The sequence below is a fragment of the Paramisgurnus dabryanus genome, chromosome 6 (assembly GCF_030506205.2).
Source record: "Paramisgurnus dabryanus chromosome 6, PD_genome_1.1, whole genome shotgun sequence".
NCBI lineage: Eukaryota > Metazoa > Chordata > Actinopteri > Cypriniformes > Cobitidae > Paramisgurnus > Paramisgurnus dabryanus.
Window position 1 is genome coordinate 6,792,909 of NC_133342.1, and position 16,158 is coordinate 6,809,066.

Below are 16,158 nucleotides of genomic sequence, written 5' to 3' on the forward strand. Positions count from 1 at the left end.
GGTAATGTAAAGCAAAATATTTAAGGACTAACTCTGTCAATTTTTGTAAGAATTTATTTAGACTTTATAATAGTTCCCAACATGCAATATACAAATTTACATCTTTTAAGAGTCACCAACTTGAGCTTCTCCATATATTAAAATTTATCTATTTACATATTTTACAATTTAGCAAGATCCAACTGTATTTCTTGCCAGAATAATCCAGTCCATGTTTTTTTTTATAATCCAACGTGGCATAACACTTCTGACATTAAGGATCTGCATTTAGATTGTACAGAGATCAGTAAAGTTGCTCAATGGCACCCACAGCTGCCCGCTACCATATCATCATACTGCTTTAAAACAACGTTCTCATCATCGTCAAAGTACAACAGGTTAATGCTGTACAGTTTGTCTGGTACACAGCACGGGGTCTCGATGCCTTTGGTTAACTTTAGAGCGTTGATGATAGACTGCACTGTGGCGTGGTTTGTGGGCCTCATATTTTGTCCCAGCGGGAACGGGCAGGAACCTTTGCAATGGTACGCGTTGTAGCCACGTGGAGAAACGATCCATCCAGACCAGCCGATCTCCTCAAAGTCCACATAGAGAGGCAGCCGTTGACAAGACATCTTCTCACCGTTCTCATCGTAATCTGTGGAGCGAGCGATGCGACGGGCGGGTGATGGAATATGAGGGTTGGGGAATGGAAGACTGGATCCGGCAGTAGATATCTCTGAACCTGGAAAAAAATGAGGATTTTAGTTTAAACAATGGAAAACTACAGCAAGTCTAGAAAAAACGTCTGCTCTGTAAGAATTTTTATAAGCTTTGATTACTTCTGTACCTTTAGGAGCGCCCTCCAGAGATGCAGCCCGTCTGCCATCATCAGTAAAGAGAACCAGCATGGGCTGCTTACTGTGGTGGTGATTCTGGCCTGATGCAAAACGTACAGTTTTCAGGTCCATCTGAAGGCCTGCAAGAGTTCTCACCGTGACCAGGAGACCAAGATTACTGCCCTCATCGGACATCCAGGACCTCACCTGTACAAAAAATATTTGCATATTCATAACATTGCTCAAATAGACACAAGGATATGCACATAACAAAAGTTTACATTACATTTAAACATTTAGCAGGCACTTTTGTCCATTGGTTTTATATCTACAGCAAGTCTATGTTAACATTACCATAACTACGATGACTCATTTGTTGGCAAAAATGTCCCAGATTATTTCACCCTCACATCTGCTTCTTCATTTGTATTTCACTTTGAATAAAAACATCTGCTTTGTGAATAAATTAAATACTAAGTACTTACAGCTTGTGTGATGGTAAAAACCTCCCAGCCACTGGAGTGAACAGGAATCAGTCTAGAAGAAAGCAGCTTTCTCCCTTGAGAGATGTTCATCTTGCTGCTATCAAGAACCTGGTAAACATTGACCTGCAGAAGAGAAACCATCACTAAAATCATTCATCTGAACACCTAAAGGAAAGATTTCTCTCTCTTAATGTGCCACAGATTAAAAATCTTACCTGACAGAAGTGATGTCTGTTAAAGGTGAGCGATGCTTGAGGTCTGAGCTTGAACAGATGAAGTTCAGCTGTGAGGACCTTCTCACTCCTTGCAACTGTGGACAGGTTGAAGCGAAACTCGACAAGGTCGCTGTGCACTAAACAGAAATGGACAAAGATTGTGACACAAGAGGTTAGATTGTTACATTTTTTAGTTAGGGCTTAAAGTCTTTAATGTAAACAGGAACTGTATACAGTCACACTTTTGGGAAGCGTTGTTCTATTTAGCCACAGTCTTTGAATATACGCTAACCATTGCGCCTTGACTTGCGCAATTACGCACGGAGTTAAGTTTTTACGCACAGCTTTAAAATCTTCAATACATGTACAACATGTGTAAAATAAAGCTATTATTCAGATTTAAACTTTGTTTTTAATTCCTCAAACTCAAACGTGCCTTTATTTACGCAGTCCCTCGTCAAAATGAGAACGAAAATGCGCGTCTTACGTTTATCGAAGAAACTGCGGACTGTGTTTCCTTCCAGGAGAGATGGATCTTTGGTGACCCCATTCACATCAGCTATGGTGTTGTACAGGTCCAACATATACTGCGGTGGCTGTTTGTGTCCCCGAGACAGAGCTGCGGGAGGATCATCCATCCCAAACACTTCCAAAAGCCTCTTGATCGCCTCTGTACGCACTTCTCCAGACTCGTTTTCCACCGCCGAGTGGTTTTCCAGGTAATTGAGAGACGGTCTGCTGATGGTAAATCCCACCAGTGAGATCCAGATCACTATTGGCAACATTTTCACCGGTGCTAGTGCGCAAATCCTCAGAGATGTTCTTTGGAGCTGGAAGTGTTCTGACTGAACCAGCAGCAGTTTGCAAGGTTTTATATGATGTAGGCAAGCTCTTTGTCTAAAGTCCTCGGTCAACAGCCATAAAGACCCGCTATTAAGTCGCAAATGTAAATCAACAATCAATGAATGTAAAGCAAATCTAATTGGAGCTGTTAACGGGGTGCGAACTGGAGCGGTGCTCCTCTGGAGAGATCCTGGGGGAAATTAGTGTTTCTCAACTTTGCCTTTGTATTGCTCTCTAAAAAAAACATGAATATTTAAGTTAAATATATACATTTGTTAAACTATATTCTATTTTAGTGTGTTTTGTGCCACATAAAGCGCATTTGGAGACCCAAGGGTTATCTGTTACGCACAGCAAGAACGTTTGCGCACCGCAGGTGGTTAACTTCATTCAAAGTGGATCCATTAATCGAAACAAACGAGGATAATGTGATACAGGAACAACAATTATTTCGACAAACACCGAGAAAAGGTTCCAGCATGTGCCCTGTGTTTTAATGTTAATGGCAAACACACCTGCTCAAACAGGATTTTAGCCAAAGCGCATAAAAATCAGCTGATTTTGAAGAGCCAATGGATTTCGAATCTGATATGTTAATGAAAGCATTAATGGATATTAGCATAAGCAGGCTCGTTCCTCGTTTAGTTTAAATCAATAGATAATGTTAATGAAAGTGTGAGGGATTCTGCTGGTTAAGATTCATTTTAATCTGATGTGCTGTAGCTAATTGTTTGTTTTCATTAGTGGCTCATTACAATGCGTTTTCATTTCTTGATCCGTCTAGCACTTTTAAGATATCCTAATACTTACTGATTGGATGAGCTTAATGGTTTGCACTGGGCTTTCCTCCAGAGTCTTTAAATAATTAAATAGTTAATATTTCATTTTCCATGTGATTGATTTGATTCTCCAAACTTCAAGTCATTGTATATGTGTCATTGACAAGCTGACAAAAACATTGTTACATTTTATACCGTCTACATCTTCAAAAGACTCGTGCTGGTGCAAATACCATCCATGTGTTCACATACATGTCACAAGTCACACACATCTGCAACAAAGCAAAATGTTACATTTGGACGTATCACGTGCTAGATTAATAAACATGACATGAAGGAAAGACTTGTTCATACCATGCTGTTATGTACTGTGTATAGATAGTCAGACAGGAGACAATTATATAATCTATTTATTGTAGATATATATACTGTTCGATATCTGTCTGTCTTTTTAACTATTATATAATATTAGTAAACTGATCAAAACCATGACATTAGCTTACTTTAAATGTAACTGTGGGAAATATGTTGTTGGCTAAATGCATCCCAAATAAATCAGTACTCTGTTATATTAGTCACCCTTTTCCCATAATTTGCAAAATCTAACTCATAGTACAGACATACAGACAGACAGACAGACAGACAGACAGACATCATATTAAAGAAAATGCAGTCATAGCCCAGAAAAGATGTGAACTCCTTAAGTATCTTATAAAAGCATATAAGGGTGAAGCTTTTTGATAAGATACATGCAAAAAAAATGTTCTTGAACATTTTTCTTAAACACTAAATTCAAGAAAAATTTGCTTACCCAATTGGCAGATTTTTTTTGCTTGTTTTATGCACAAAATCACTTAAATTTGATATTTTTGTTCTAAAAATTAGACTTATTTTCTTGGGTCATTTTGCTCATCAAGAAAAAGCATCTTAGTTTAAGAATTTTTTGATATGTTTACTCAAAAAAGACAAAAATACTTAGATTTTTTTTCTTGAAAATCAAAAATAGCTGTAATTATTCAGCTGGTTGCCAGTAACTTACTGTAGAATATAAATACTGAAAATGTTTCATGTTCATTTAACTTTAAACAAACTGTTGCCAGTAATAACATTAATGTAAAATCTACAGGAAATTACTTGCAGCTAGTTGCCAGTAATACCCAGTAATACTGTAATTTTTACAGAAATTTTTTAAGTGAAGTAAAAGTTAGATCAACTTAAAAAAACAACTTTTTTTCAAATAAAATGTTCTCACTTTGAGTTAAAATGTTTAAGTTGAAAATGTTTAAATTAAGATTATTTAAGTAATAAAAAAAACAATTCACCTTATTCCTTTTTTTTACTTAAATTGAGAAATTAAAAGTTGGTTTAACTTTAAAAAACGTAAAATTTTTATGATATTAAAAAAGAGAGATGTTTCTGAATTTTTGTTTTGTTTTTAATTTTGTCTACATATTTACAGTATTTTCTGTTTGCATCTTTACAAAAATAGTTTATTCAAATTAAATTTTTCACATAAAGGGAAATTTTTAGTTGAATAAACGTAATTTTTTTAACTAAAGTAATTTTTTAAGTGGATCCAACTTTTTACAGTGTAATGACTTATTCGGGATTACAGTATGGCTAATTTGAATATGAAACCTCTTTTGTCATTTACATTGCTTGCTAATGCCTTAATTATAGGTTGATTTGTAATGTGATTTAAAACTGTGACATGGTTTGCATGTATAACTTTCCTTAGTTTTTTATGCCTAGTGTGTCCTTTAATCAAAAGACTAGGCTGCAGTCTGCTTTTTGGTTATGACATAGATTTTATTTACAAATTACTTTTTACATAATTTACATATATTACAGAAATGTTTGGCATCAGTGAACGCATACTTTCAGATTGAAAGATTGAAGAAGAAACACTTTTGGTTCCTCAAAGAACCGTTCAGTCAAAGGTTCGTTCTTAACTTTTTATAATCTGAAGAACCTTTTTTACAACAAAGAACCTTTTGTAAAACAGAATGAAAGGTTCTTTATTGGAAACATTTAGCCAAAATGATTCTTCTATGGCAACAACCCCATTTCTGGAGACTTTGGTTTTAACCCTTCATCAACACACCTGCCTTTAATTTTTTAGGTAGCCATGAAAAGCTTGTTTTGCAGGTTCAGTTGTGTTTGTTTGGGGTTTGAGGTGAACTCTGCAGGATGGTAGATTTTCAGAAGTGTTGGTGATCATTGCTATGGCATTGTGAAGCTCCATGATTTTATAAAAGTGTTTGACGTGCGAGCCGTGCAACATTGAGGGAAATTTCTTCTGAATTCCCTGCAGTTGATTGAGTCTTCCAGTAGTGGGCGGTGTGTTTAAGACTGACACAGACAGGAAGTGATGGCAAGAACGGTGCGGATTTGGCCGTGTTGACTGAGGAAAGTGTGGCTCTCGTAGTCTTGAGGTACACAAGCGTTTCCTCGACCTTCAGCCCGAAGCAAACATTCCCCTTTGTGTGATGCACTTCTGCAAAAAAAAAAAAAAGAAAGGAGTTGAGAAGAGAATGTGTTGGTAACACTTGGCTGCATTCACAAAATCAACTTCAACATTTAAAGGTCAATAAAGTACCACTTCACTATATAAAAACAATACAGTATGTATAAAGTAGTACTGTAGTAATAGTAGTAAAATGTAAATGAAGAGTACAATTATATTAGTGGTGTAGAATCTTTTTTCTATCATGACCGCTGTATCTCATAAACCCCCATTAACAGTCACTTATAGCAGAATTATTGTGAGGGATGAATACAATACTGTGCAAAAGTCTTAGGCCAGCATTAGATTTGTTGTTTTTGCAAAGTGATCATATATAATTCCACCAGAAAATACAGGAAATGTGTGTGTAGTATTAAAAACTGTATAAAGGTATAATCTGAAGTGTCAAGTATTTAGGTTAAACCCTCCTTCCACATGAGCAATCTCTAAATTTTATCGAACGACTTCAGGACTTCAGTTTCTTCACAAAAGCTCAAGATATGTTTAGTGTCAAGAGAGGTCCCACTTAATTGAGTTTTGTTTTAAATATTTTGTACATATTTCCTGTATTTTATGTTTGTATTATAATAAAAAGAGTTAAAGAAATATGTATGGACATTAAAACTTTGCTAAAACAACAAAGCTGGTTGTGGTGGCCTAAGACTTTTGCACAGTACTGTATTACAGTAAGATTTTTTTGCTTGTTTTATGCACAAAATCACTTAAATTTGATATTTTTGGTCTAAAAACTAGACTTATTTTCCTAGCTCATTCTGCTCATCAAGAAAATACATCTTAATTTAAGAATTTTTAGATATTTTTACTGAAAACAAGACAAAACTAAGAATTTTTTTTTCTTGAAAATCTTTTTTTGCAGTGTAGTGAATACACTGTAAAAAATTGCTTTCTTACTTGTTTTTTTTTTTTGTCTTGTTTTCAGTAAAAATATCTAAAAATTCTTAAATTAAGATTGTAAGAATTGTATTTTCTTGATGAGGACAATGACCTAGGAAATTAAGTCTAGTTTTTAAACAAAAAATATAAACTTTAAGTAAATTAGTGTTTACAACAAGCAAAAAAATCTGCCAATGGAATAAGTTTACTTTTATCATAAACACTTAATTCAAGAAAAAAAACTCTTATTCCATTGGCAGATTATTTTGATTGTTGTAAACACTAACTTTCTAATTTCTATCTAAGTTTATATTACGTCTAAAAACTAGACTTATTTTCCTAGGTCATTTTGCCCATTAAGAAAATACATATTAATTTAATAATTTTTTACTGAAAACAAGACAAAAATACTAAGTAAGAAAGTCATTTTTTTGCCATGTAGGCCGGGCACAGTGGCTCTTGTAATTGAACACTGCAAAAAATGACTTTCTTACTTAGTATTTTCGTCTTGTTTTCAGTAGAAATATCTAAAAATTCTTAAATTAATATGTATTTTCTTGATGAGCAAAATTACCTAAGAAAATAATACTAGTTTTTAGACAAAAAATATACAATTTAAGTGAATTTGTGCTTAAAACAAGCAAAAAAAAAAAAAAATCTGCCAATGGGGTTTTAAATTTAACTTGAATTAAGTGTTTAAGAAAAAAGAAATCTTATTTCACTATTTTTTTTCTCACCCCATTGGCAGATAATTTTGCTTGTTTTAAGGACAATTTCACTTAAATTGTATATTATTTGTCTTAAAACTAGACGTATTTTCTTAGGTCATTTTGCTCATCAAGAAAAAGCATCTAAATTTAAGAATTTTTAGTTATTTCTACTGAAAACAAGACAAAAATACTAAGTAAGAAAGTCATTTTTTGCAGTGAAAGCTTTCATGTGATGCTGCGTCAACACCAATAGGTGTCAGTATGAAGCCCAAGAACACAAAAACAATTTAAAATTTAACCAAAACATAAATAGTTAAAAAATAAAACACACAAAAATTAATAAAAATACAAAAAAGTGATTTAGATATAGTGTTTATCAAGATTAATTGATCTAAAGAGTTTTCTGTGCTATATTAATGAAACTTTTTTTCTTATTCATCTGTTTAAGTTTTATTTGGTATTGTCAAAATACTGAAAACAGTTGCATTGTAGTAAGGAATAGCATTAGTTTTCACAAATACAGATGACATAAGTTTACACCCCGTTGCAAAATCTGTAAAATGTTTTTGTTCAGCCAAAAAATTAAGAGATCACACAAATTGCATTTAGCACTATCTTGAACTAGCTATACCACATAGCAGATTAGCATATAACACAGAATAATAACTGAATTTAAAAAAATTACCCATTGCAAAAGTTTACATACCCTTGAATATTACTACCATATGATATTACCTGGTTGATTAACGACTATTTTTATGCGTTGTGATCCTTTATCATAAAGCATACTAAATAGTAATAAACATAGTAAATACTAACCTAACAGAAATCTAGAAATGATATATCTTATACATCCTATACTTTAGACGCATCTGCAGCAAAATACATGTTGTGACGAACTTGCATCGAGCGCCCTCGAAAAAGAAGTCACCGGCCGCCACTGCTAATATGATATCTGTAGATGCAAATGTGCAAGTGCCCAAGTGACCACTAGGGTCCTTTTTTACATTTGTTCTGGGCAGTGTAAAAAGTTTTATAAAACTTTTTATACTGGACATATGAAGCTAATGAAATACAGTCTGCAATGTCTCTAATTTTGCTTTGGTTTAAAGGCATTTAAGTGCACACTATATAGGGTATGTGTGATGGTGTGTTTGCTTAGCTGTGTGCAGGGTTCATTGTTTTGTCGTGTACCTGAGAAGACAGCAACTCCCTGTGGTGCAGCTCCCCAAACATCTGCCAACATCTATTTCCTGTAAGAGAATTAGCAACACAAGAGAGAGGCAATCAGTTCACCACCGGCTGTGAATGGCAGGACGGCCTGTTAACATGCTAAGTGCTTTGATTTGGCACATGTAGGGACCATTTGTGGCTTCCTCACACCTTTTGCAAGTGTGGCGAGAGACTGTGAGTATTTGCCACAGATGTCTTCAATAAGCAAAGGGTTGTCCTGTTTGATCTTTATCGATGTATTTGAAGTCTGGACATAATGTAAGACTTAATCGAATGCATATAATAAATTGCATAAAAATATCACTTTACAGTACACTATGAGGCGGTTTCTCGTACAGGGCTCCCAGACTAAAATGCATGTTTATGCTGCCTTAATTTAAAAACATAGACATATGTTAACATATATCAGTGCTGTGGTTTTGTCTCAAGATGCACACCTGTAATGTTTTTTTGTAAGATAGAAACTACTTTAATGTCTTAATATAACTAAGGCTTAGTCCTAGATTAATCTAAACCCTGTCTGGGAAACATAACCAATTTTAAGTGCCAGTCAGAATAATGTGGATTGGATGTTTATAGAGAAGGGAAATCCTCAAGATCCTCTTTGTGTTCTGCTAATGGGGGAAATGTATTAGGCAAGGATCACATGGAAATGAGTGATTTCCTGTAACTTGCAGCATTTAATGGGGTGAGATTTTTTGCCAGAGCATTAGATGACTCATATTCACCATAAAAATAATGAAATCCCCAATACAAAATTTAAGGGGATAGTTCACCCAAAAAATTACCTCAATAAATTTCTTTTTTTCGTTTTGATGAACACGAAGAAAGATATTTTGAGGAATGTTTGTAACCAAACCGTTCATGAGCCCCATTTACTTCCACATGTTTTCCTAATATGGAAGTATTACGAACGGTTTGGTTGCAAATATTCCTCAAAATATCTTCCTTTTTGTTCATCATAAAAAATTAATTAATACAAAATTTTCACTTTTGGGTCTCTCTCTCCCTTTAATGTCAGAAAGCATTTTGGTTAGTCCTTTGACCGGCTTTCATTTGTGCTATTTACTGATCCATGCACTTTTAAAAAAAAATCTCTCTAAAAATAACATTTAACAAAAACAAAAATGTCACATTATAGTAAACTTGTAATCTAGTTTCTCTGTCGACTCTTTGCCATGGTTTGGTATCAGATGTGCATTATGTGTATTTCCTGACATAAACCAATGTAAGTTTGTTTAAAAAAATGTTTGAACAGCCAAGTGACAATATAATAAAAATTGAAACCATTAAAATAAAATAAAACATTTAAATTGTGCATACATGCTTAAAGTTGTGGATCAAACATCATGTGCAGTCCAAACTCAGTCGGTGTGGATGAAAGTGATCATTTATTTGTCATTTGTTTTATGGTTTACTCACCCTGAGAGTTTCAACTTTGACTCCGTCGTTGTCGTATGTGATCTCATAATGATACTCCACATATGGGATCCGGTAGCAGCCCTCCATCAGTTTACATTCAGCGACAGTCTGGATCAATTCCACTTTGTTTGGAGTTTCAAGGAGGGTGGAATCAAACTTGGTGGGAACGCATGAAAATCCTTCTGTAAAATGATAGCTGATGTTATTATGTTCGTTATTTAAACATTTATACCTGTTCTGGTAATTGTTTAGTAGCTATAGGATAAAATATGCAGTACAATGTTAACATATATTTTCTTTTCTGTATATTTCTTTATATTTTATTTTTCTATTCCTTAGGGACATTTAACACATTACTGTCTGAGAACTTCAAAATGTCACATACTTTTTTTCTAAATCTGGTTTGCTTATTTTATTTAAATTATTTGTTTGAAAAGTGTGGTATACTACCTCATGCTATACTACAACATTTTCTACTTTTTATTAAACATTTTGTTTTTCATTCAACAATTTCCACTTACTTTTGCGGCCATTATGTGTTATGATTAGTGAGTTTAAAAGAATAATTCACATGAAAATTAAATGATATTTGTATCACATTCTTACCCGGTGCACCTTTAATTCCCACACATTTCCCAACATCTACAACCGTCTCATATGGGGTCTCTGAGTAGTAGGTTTTGAGTGCCGGTGCTCGCACACACTGAGTCATTTTGGCTTCACAGTGGCAGTCCTGAATGATCTCAACTTCTCGCAGACCTTCAAAAAGCATCACTCGGTCCACACGGATCCCAGCAGGCTCACAGGTGGAGCTCAGGCCACAGGATGGAGAACCCCGGATCGGGTCTGCGGTCCCCGAGAATGGTGATGGCTGCAAACTTCTCATCTATAATAGGGACGGAAAAGATTAAAAAGAAGACTATAATACAGTGAAAAAAAACACGTTGGGGCGGTTTACCGGACAGGGTACAAGTTAATCCAGGACTAGACCTTTTTCTTATTAGGTCATTTAAAAAGTTTTTCCAAAAATACCTTACAAAAAAATACAGTTTTTTATGTTAAAATTAGTCAGGACAAGGTCTTTTTAAAATAAAGCAGCCCAAACATGCATTTTAGTCTGGGATTTAGTCTGCCTTTTTGGACGTGCATTATTGTAACTTTAAAAACAAAGAAATTAAGGGTTGCATTTGTCTTTAATGAATAAATTACAAAAAATATATTTTTAAAAACAGCAGACTATGATGTATTGTTTTAAAAAGTATAATGAAACAATAAATTATTTTAAAAATAGGCATAATCTCTAGTAATACATGTTTTAAATTTTAACAAGTGAGATATGTCTCTACCGTGTGGTCAGATGTGGAATCGCTTTACCTTTTTGTTCCGCAGGAAATCCAGCATTGAGGAATATTTGGAGGCCCAAGCTTCAAATGATGTTGAACGCGTTGATTGGCCACAGTGCGTTCTGCACACGCCAACATCGACATTCACAGGACTTCCAGAAATATCTGTTTATTTACATCAAAAGATATGAAAAATAACATTACAATTGGGTCTACAGCATGTAAATTGTCATATGGAATTTAAATATCTGTCAGGTTTGCTTAATTGCCTTCCTGGAAAATATAAAATACATTTAGATTTATCTTACTACATACATTATTTTCGAAACACAAATATATATTTAACAATACAATAATGAAAAAAATATTGAAATTGTTAAAGCGATCACTTCCGGTCACGTCCGCTAGAGGGCGAGCTCACTCACCTTTGCCGATGTAAATCACGTGACTCTGTCGTCTGCAGCACGCGCGTTCCGTGAACAGGTTTTTGGATTCTGTGTTTCTACCCACGGCAGCTGTAACTATAACACAAACATACGAAAATTATATTAGATCGTAGGGTCATTTTAATAATAAGAAACCAGATAATGCTAGTACTATGCCATGTCCGACCCTTACATAAATAACAATGTTTTTTGTGGTAAAAGTGTAGTAGGCCCTAACCATGTTCTTTTGGTGTATTGCTTACTATTAGCAAAACAATGGTTTTACTACAGTAACCATGGTGTAACTATGGTTTTTGAAACCCATGGTTGTCAAAACCATGTGGTTTTACTTCAGTAACCATGTTTTTTAACTGTAGTAAAACCATGGTTAATTTTTTTAACCCTTACGAAATTTAATGATTGTTCTACTACAGTTATAACCAAAAATCCATGGTTACTCTAGTAAAACATTGGTTACCACAAAATAACCATGGTTTTGACAACCAATACACCAAAAAACAATAGTTACACTTTTACCACAATAAAACCATGGTTAATTTTCATAAGGGATTGATTAATATCAGCAACACCATGGTTTTACTGCATTAACCATGGTTTAACTGTGGTTTTTGTAAACCATTACAACAATTTGTTAAATATGTGTGGTTTAACTTATTAGATATGAGTACAACCCTTAGGAAAATTAACCATGTTTATTTGTGGTAAAAGTGTAGTAACCATGTTTTTTGTGTGTATTGATTATTATTAGCAAAACCATGGTTTTACTACAGTAACCATGGTTTAATTATGGTTATTAAAAATAAAACCATGGTTTACATTTAGTAGCCTCAGTAGCCATGTTTTTTTTTACTGTAGTAAAACCACACAAGTCAATTTAACCTACTATTTGAAGTTTTGACCAGTGATAAGTTGACATAAATTGTCTAATTGTTTAACTTAATTTTTTTAAGTTGAAGTAACATAAAAATATGTTAATTTGACAAAAATGCTGCATTATTTTACAGTGCATGGTTAAGTTTCATAAGGGAAGCTCTGTCAGATCTGCACTTAGTACAATAGACAACCATTATAGACAATAAGCAAACACGACAGACAGAAAACGTACTATACACATCTAATAAATATACAAAATGAACAAAAATGTGATCATGCCTCTGAAAACCCAGCTTAAGTCATGCACTGAAAAAATATGCAGCATTTTTCGTCAAATCAGCAAATATTTTTATGTTACTCTATCTTAAAAAATTAAGTTAAACAATTTCAACTTGATTTTGTAAGTTATGTCAACTTTTCACAAGCAAAAACTTAAAATAGTAGGTTAAAATTAACTTGCAAATACAAGTTGTTTTAACTTCATGCTGCATTTTTTAACCATGTGTTTATGATAACCTTGATATCTTTAATATTTACTGAGCAAGGTCAGGTCAAAGATTGAAATCTATATATAATATTATAAGACTATAGCCTGGGGCAACAAATAAACAAACATTATAATGAATAAAAATATCATTGAAACAATCAATTAATACTTACAGGTCGGGTGGACAGCGCAAAGCAGAAGAAACACAAGCAATGGCAGTAAATCCATAGTAATATTTCCAGTCTCACACAGATGCACAGCTCTCAAACCTTCTACTCAGAGATCTGCGGCGTCTCGCTGATATTTATACAGACTTCCCCTTCGACCACTGGCTAAATGCTTGCGGTCGGTGTTAAGTGAAGTGAAGAGCTGATCAAATTTCCATCACTCTAATGCCTGCTGTTAGGTGGGGAGAACATCAAAGGGGAACCTCTCAAAGATCTTCACCTTAACCAAACCCCCTTGTCTTTCATTGTGAGAACACATTGGATTTGTGTGTTGGTCAGGCCCATCCTTTCACTAATTAAGTACTTAAGGGACTTTGGGCCACTAAGCGGCCCTCGTTCAAAGGTATTAATCATCTTTTATCTCAGGGGGAAGGTGTTTAGCACCTCAACTTAAAACAAAACGGAGTGAAAGCAAGTAAACGTGCCCGGCGTGGGACCACTGACCCCTGGAGAGAGCAGTCGTGCCTTTGTGTTTATTCAACATCATGACAAATGGTGTGTAAGACTTGCTTTAAATGGAAGATGGAAGTTATCTATCTATCTATCTATCTATCTATCTATCTATCTATCTATCTATCTATCTATCTATCTATCTATCTATCTATCTATCTATCTATCTATCTATCTATGGTGTATTTGATACATGCATTGAGATTAGTTTCTGTGTTTTGTTGTTATCCTCTTTCAGAGCTATTTTCACCTCACTCACTGTAATCACTAAACACAGGTTACACCTCGCAAACACAAAAGATTATTGTGATACCATCAGGGTTTAATCCACTAATCCAGTCAACAAAACCTTTATAATCTCAGCTCATCAATCATGATTATTTCTTCACTGTTTTCCTCCAGCACAAACAATATTAGTTTCTTTTCGATGGTTTTTGATGTCGTGTTGGCTTTCTCCTGCTTCTAAGTATAAGCAAGCCATTTTTCCATGATAATAGCTTGGGGACCTTTTGAAGCATTTGAAGTTTCAAAGAATACAAAAAGAAAAGAAAGGATGAAAGGACATTTAGATGGCCCACAGATTTGGAATAAAGGAATGTTAATTTTAACAATAATGTAAATAGTATCTCAAGCACAAAGAGAAAAACTTTCAACCCCAATTCAAACCCAGTCATTATAAAGCCTATAAAGAAATTCCTATTTTAAAGGTGCAATGTGAGACTTTTAGTAGAATCGTTTAAAATAAATGCAATTTAGAAAGACCCTCTACTTTCAAACAAACAAACAAAATGGAAAAAAGATTAATCCTATCTTTATTTGTTCTCTTTTTATTACTTCTCAAATATGAGTAGGTTTCATAAAAACTACCAGATTTTGTGCAGAAAGCTCAAAATAATAGCATTTTTGTAAATGGCTTTTGTTAGAGATCAGATTCAGAATGATGATCAAAACATACACGGAATTTGTAATATTGTTGATTTAGCTAATGCTTCAGTTTTTTATAAATTGTGCAAGACCACCAGTGGATTATAGTAGAATTATAGATTATTGTAAAAACTCGTCAGGAAAGCGTTATTGTTGGCAGGAAAATGTTTTTTTCTTAATTAACGAGTTAACTCGTCGATAACGGGGAAAGAGTTAATACCTTAGAATGAGCTGTTTTTCTTTATGGTTCCCTAACATGGAAGTCGCCGTCATGTTTTTACAGTAGCTCTAAACGGACAAACTGTTTTTGTCAAACAACATGTTTGTCCTGTGGCAGCTACCATAGCTTCTCTTTCCGTTTCGAAATTGAGGGGTGAGCTGTTCAAGATTGCAATTCGCAATCTCACAGCTAGATGTCGCTAAAAACCCATACTGGATCTTTAAATAAGGACTTGTCTCTTGTCATTGTCATCTTGGCAGACAGTTATCACTGTAAAAAATGTCCGCTTAAATTTTTAAGTATTTATTCAATTTTAAGTATATTTTTAAGTCATTCCAACTTACATTTTTTAATCTTGACTAGTGATGACTTGCTGTCCTACACAGCAAAAACATATAAAAAAAATATTAAATAAAAATGGCCAAAAAATATATGTTTTGAAATATATTTAAAATGTTTACAAAAAAGTATTTTCACCAATATATTTTTGGGCAATTTTTTTGTTTATTTGAAATATATTGTAAAGTATTTATATTCACATCACATCGGAAGAAAAACTTGTTAGAAACCTTTAAATATAACAGGTTTGAAAATATTAAAATTAAATATATTTTCAACTGCAAAAATATATACTTTATACATACTTATACATTTTATACAAAGTTTTATATTTTGACTAGAAAAAAAATATATATTTTTTGCTGTATGGATTGTAAAATTAGAAATGTATATTGAAATGTATGTTAATAAATTGAAGTTAAAACTAAATATATTTTCAAATTCAAAAATACATTTAATTAAGCTTTACTTTCTACAAGATGTATTTTATACATATTTTTGGCCAGAGAGATTTATTTTTTGCTGTATAGGGTAACTTATAAAATAAAGTTGAAATAACTTATTAAAACTGTAAACTGTTGAGGTCCACTATATGAAGAAGAATCCTGGAATGTTTTCCTAAAAAACATAATTTTTTTTCGACTGAAGAAAGAAAGACATAAACATCTTGGATGACATGAGCGTGAGTAAATTATCAGAGTTGTTTTATGAAAGTGGACTAATCCTTTACATTTTCAATGAGAGCCCAAATATTGCCTTGTTTTAACCTAGACATCTGTGTTTGGATGTCTTTTTGACGTGTTTTAAATGCAAAATTGCTTGCTGGGTCAGCACTAAATTCACACAGCACAAATCTCTACAGTGCACTTGTTCTTGTAGCAGACAGTGAAATAATAGACAGGTGGCAGTAATCTCACATCTGTGTCGTCTGTGGCAGTAGAGGT

At 33.7% G+C, this 16,158-nt stretch overlaps 2 protein-coding genes across 2 annotated transcripts; both read right to left on the bottom strand.

The window, feature by feature from the left end:
- Positions 1-296: 296 nt before the first annotated feature.
- admp (anti-dorsalizing morphogenic protein) lies at positions 297-2,303 on the bottom strand. Its single transcript, XM_065262396.2, has 5 exons — positions 2,006-2,303; positions 1,519-1,655; positions 1,304-1,426; positions 830-1,025; positions 297-724 (listed from the first exon to the last, which is right to left on the bottom strand). Exons 1-5 carry the CDS (start codon positions 2,301-2,303, stop codon positions 297-299), a joined length of 1,182 nt encoding a protein of 393 aa, XP_065118468.1.
- A 2,816-nt stretch (positions 2,304-5,119) lies between these two features.
- Positions 5,120-14,339, bottom strand: pnhd (pinhead). Its single transcript, XM_065262283.2, has 7 exons — positions 13,228-14,339; positions 11,674-11,769; positions 11,280-11,413; positions 10,512-10,791; positions 9,906-10,087; positions 8,445-8,503; positions 5,120-5,637 (listed from the first exon to the last, which is right to left on the bottom strand). The coding sequence occupies exons 1-7, from the start codon at positions 13,280-13,282 to the stop codon at positions 5,487-5,489; spliced, it is 957 nt and encodes a 318-aa protein (XP_065118355.1). The 5' UTR covers positions 13,283-14,339; the 3' UTR covers positions 5,120-5,486.
- Positions 14,340-16,158: the final 1,819 nt, after the last annotated feature.

Bases quoted from the DNA above. Each gene is read 5' to 3' on its own strand.
- admp (XM_065262396.2), bottom strand. From the start codon at position 2,303: ATGTTGCCAATAGTGATCTGGATCTCACTGGTGGGATTTACCATCAGC. The intron at 1,656-2,005 runs GTAAGACGCGCA...ATTTCTGTTTAG, and splicing joins CCGCAGTTTCTTCGATAAAC to TGCACAGCGACCTTGTCGAG. The intron at 725-829 runs GTACAGAAGTAA...ATTTTTTTCCAG, and splicing joins TCTGGAGGGCGCTCCTAAAG to GTTCAGAGATATCTACTGCC.
- pnhd (XM_065262283.2), bottom strand. From the start codon at position 13,282: ATGGATTTACTGCCATTGCTTGTGTTTCTTCTGCTTTGCGCTGTCCAC. The intron at 11,770-13,227 runs GTAAGTATTAAT...TTTGTGTTATAG, and splicing joins TTGCGCTGTCCACCCGACCT to TTACAGCTGCCGTGGGTAGA. The intron at 5,638-8,444 runs GTACACGACAAA...TTTTTTTTGCAG, and splicing joins GGGAGTTGCTGTCTTCTCAG to AAGTGCATCACACAAAGGGG.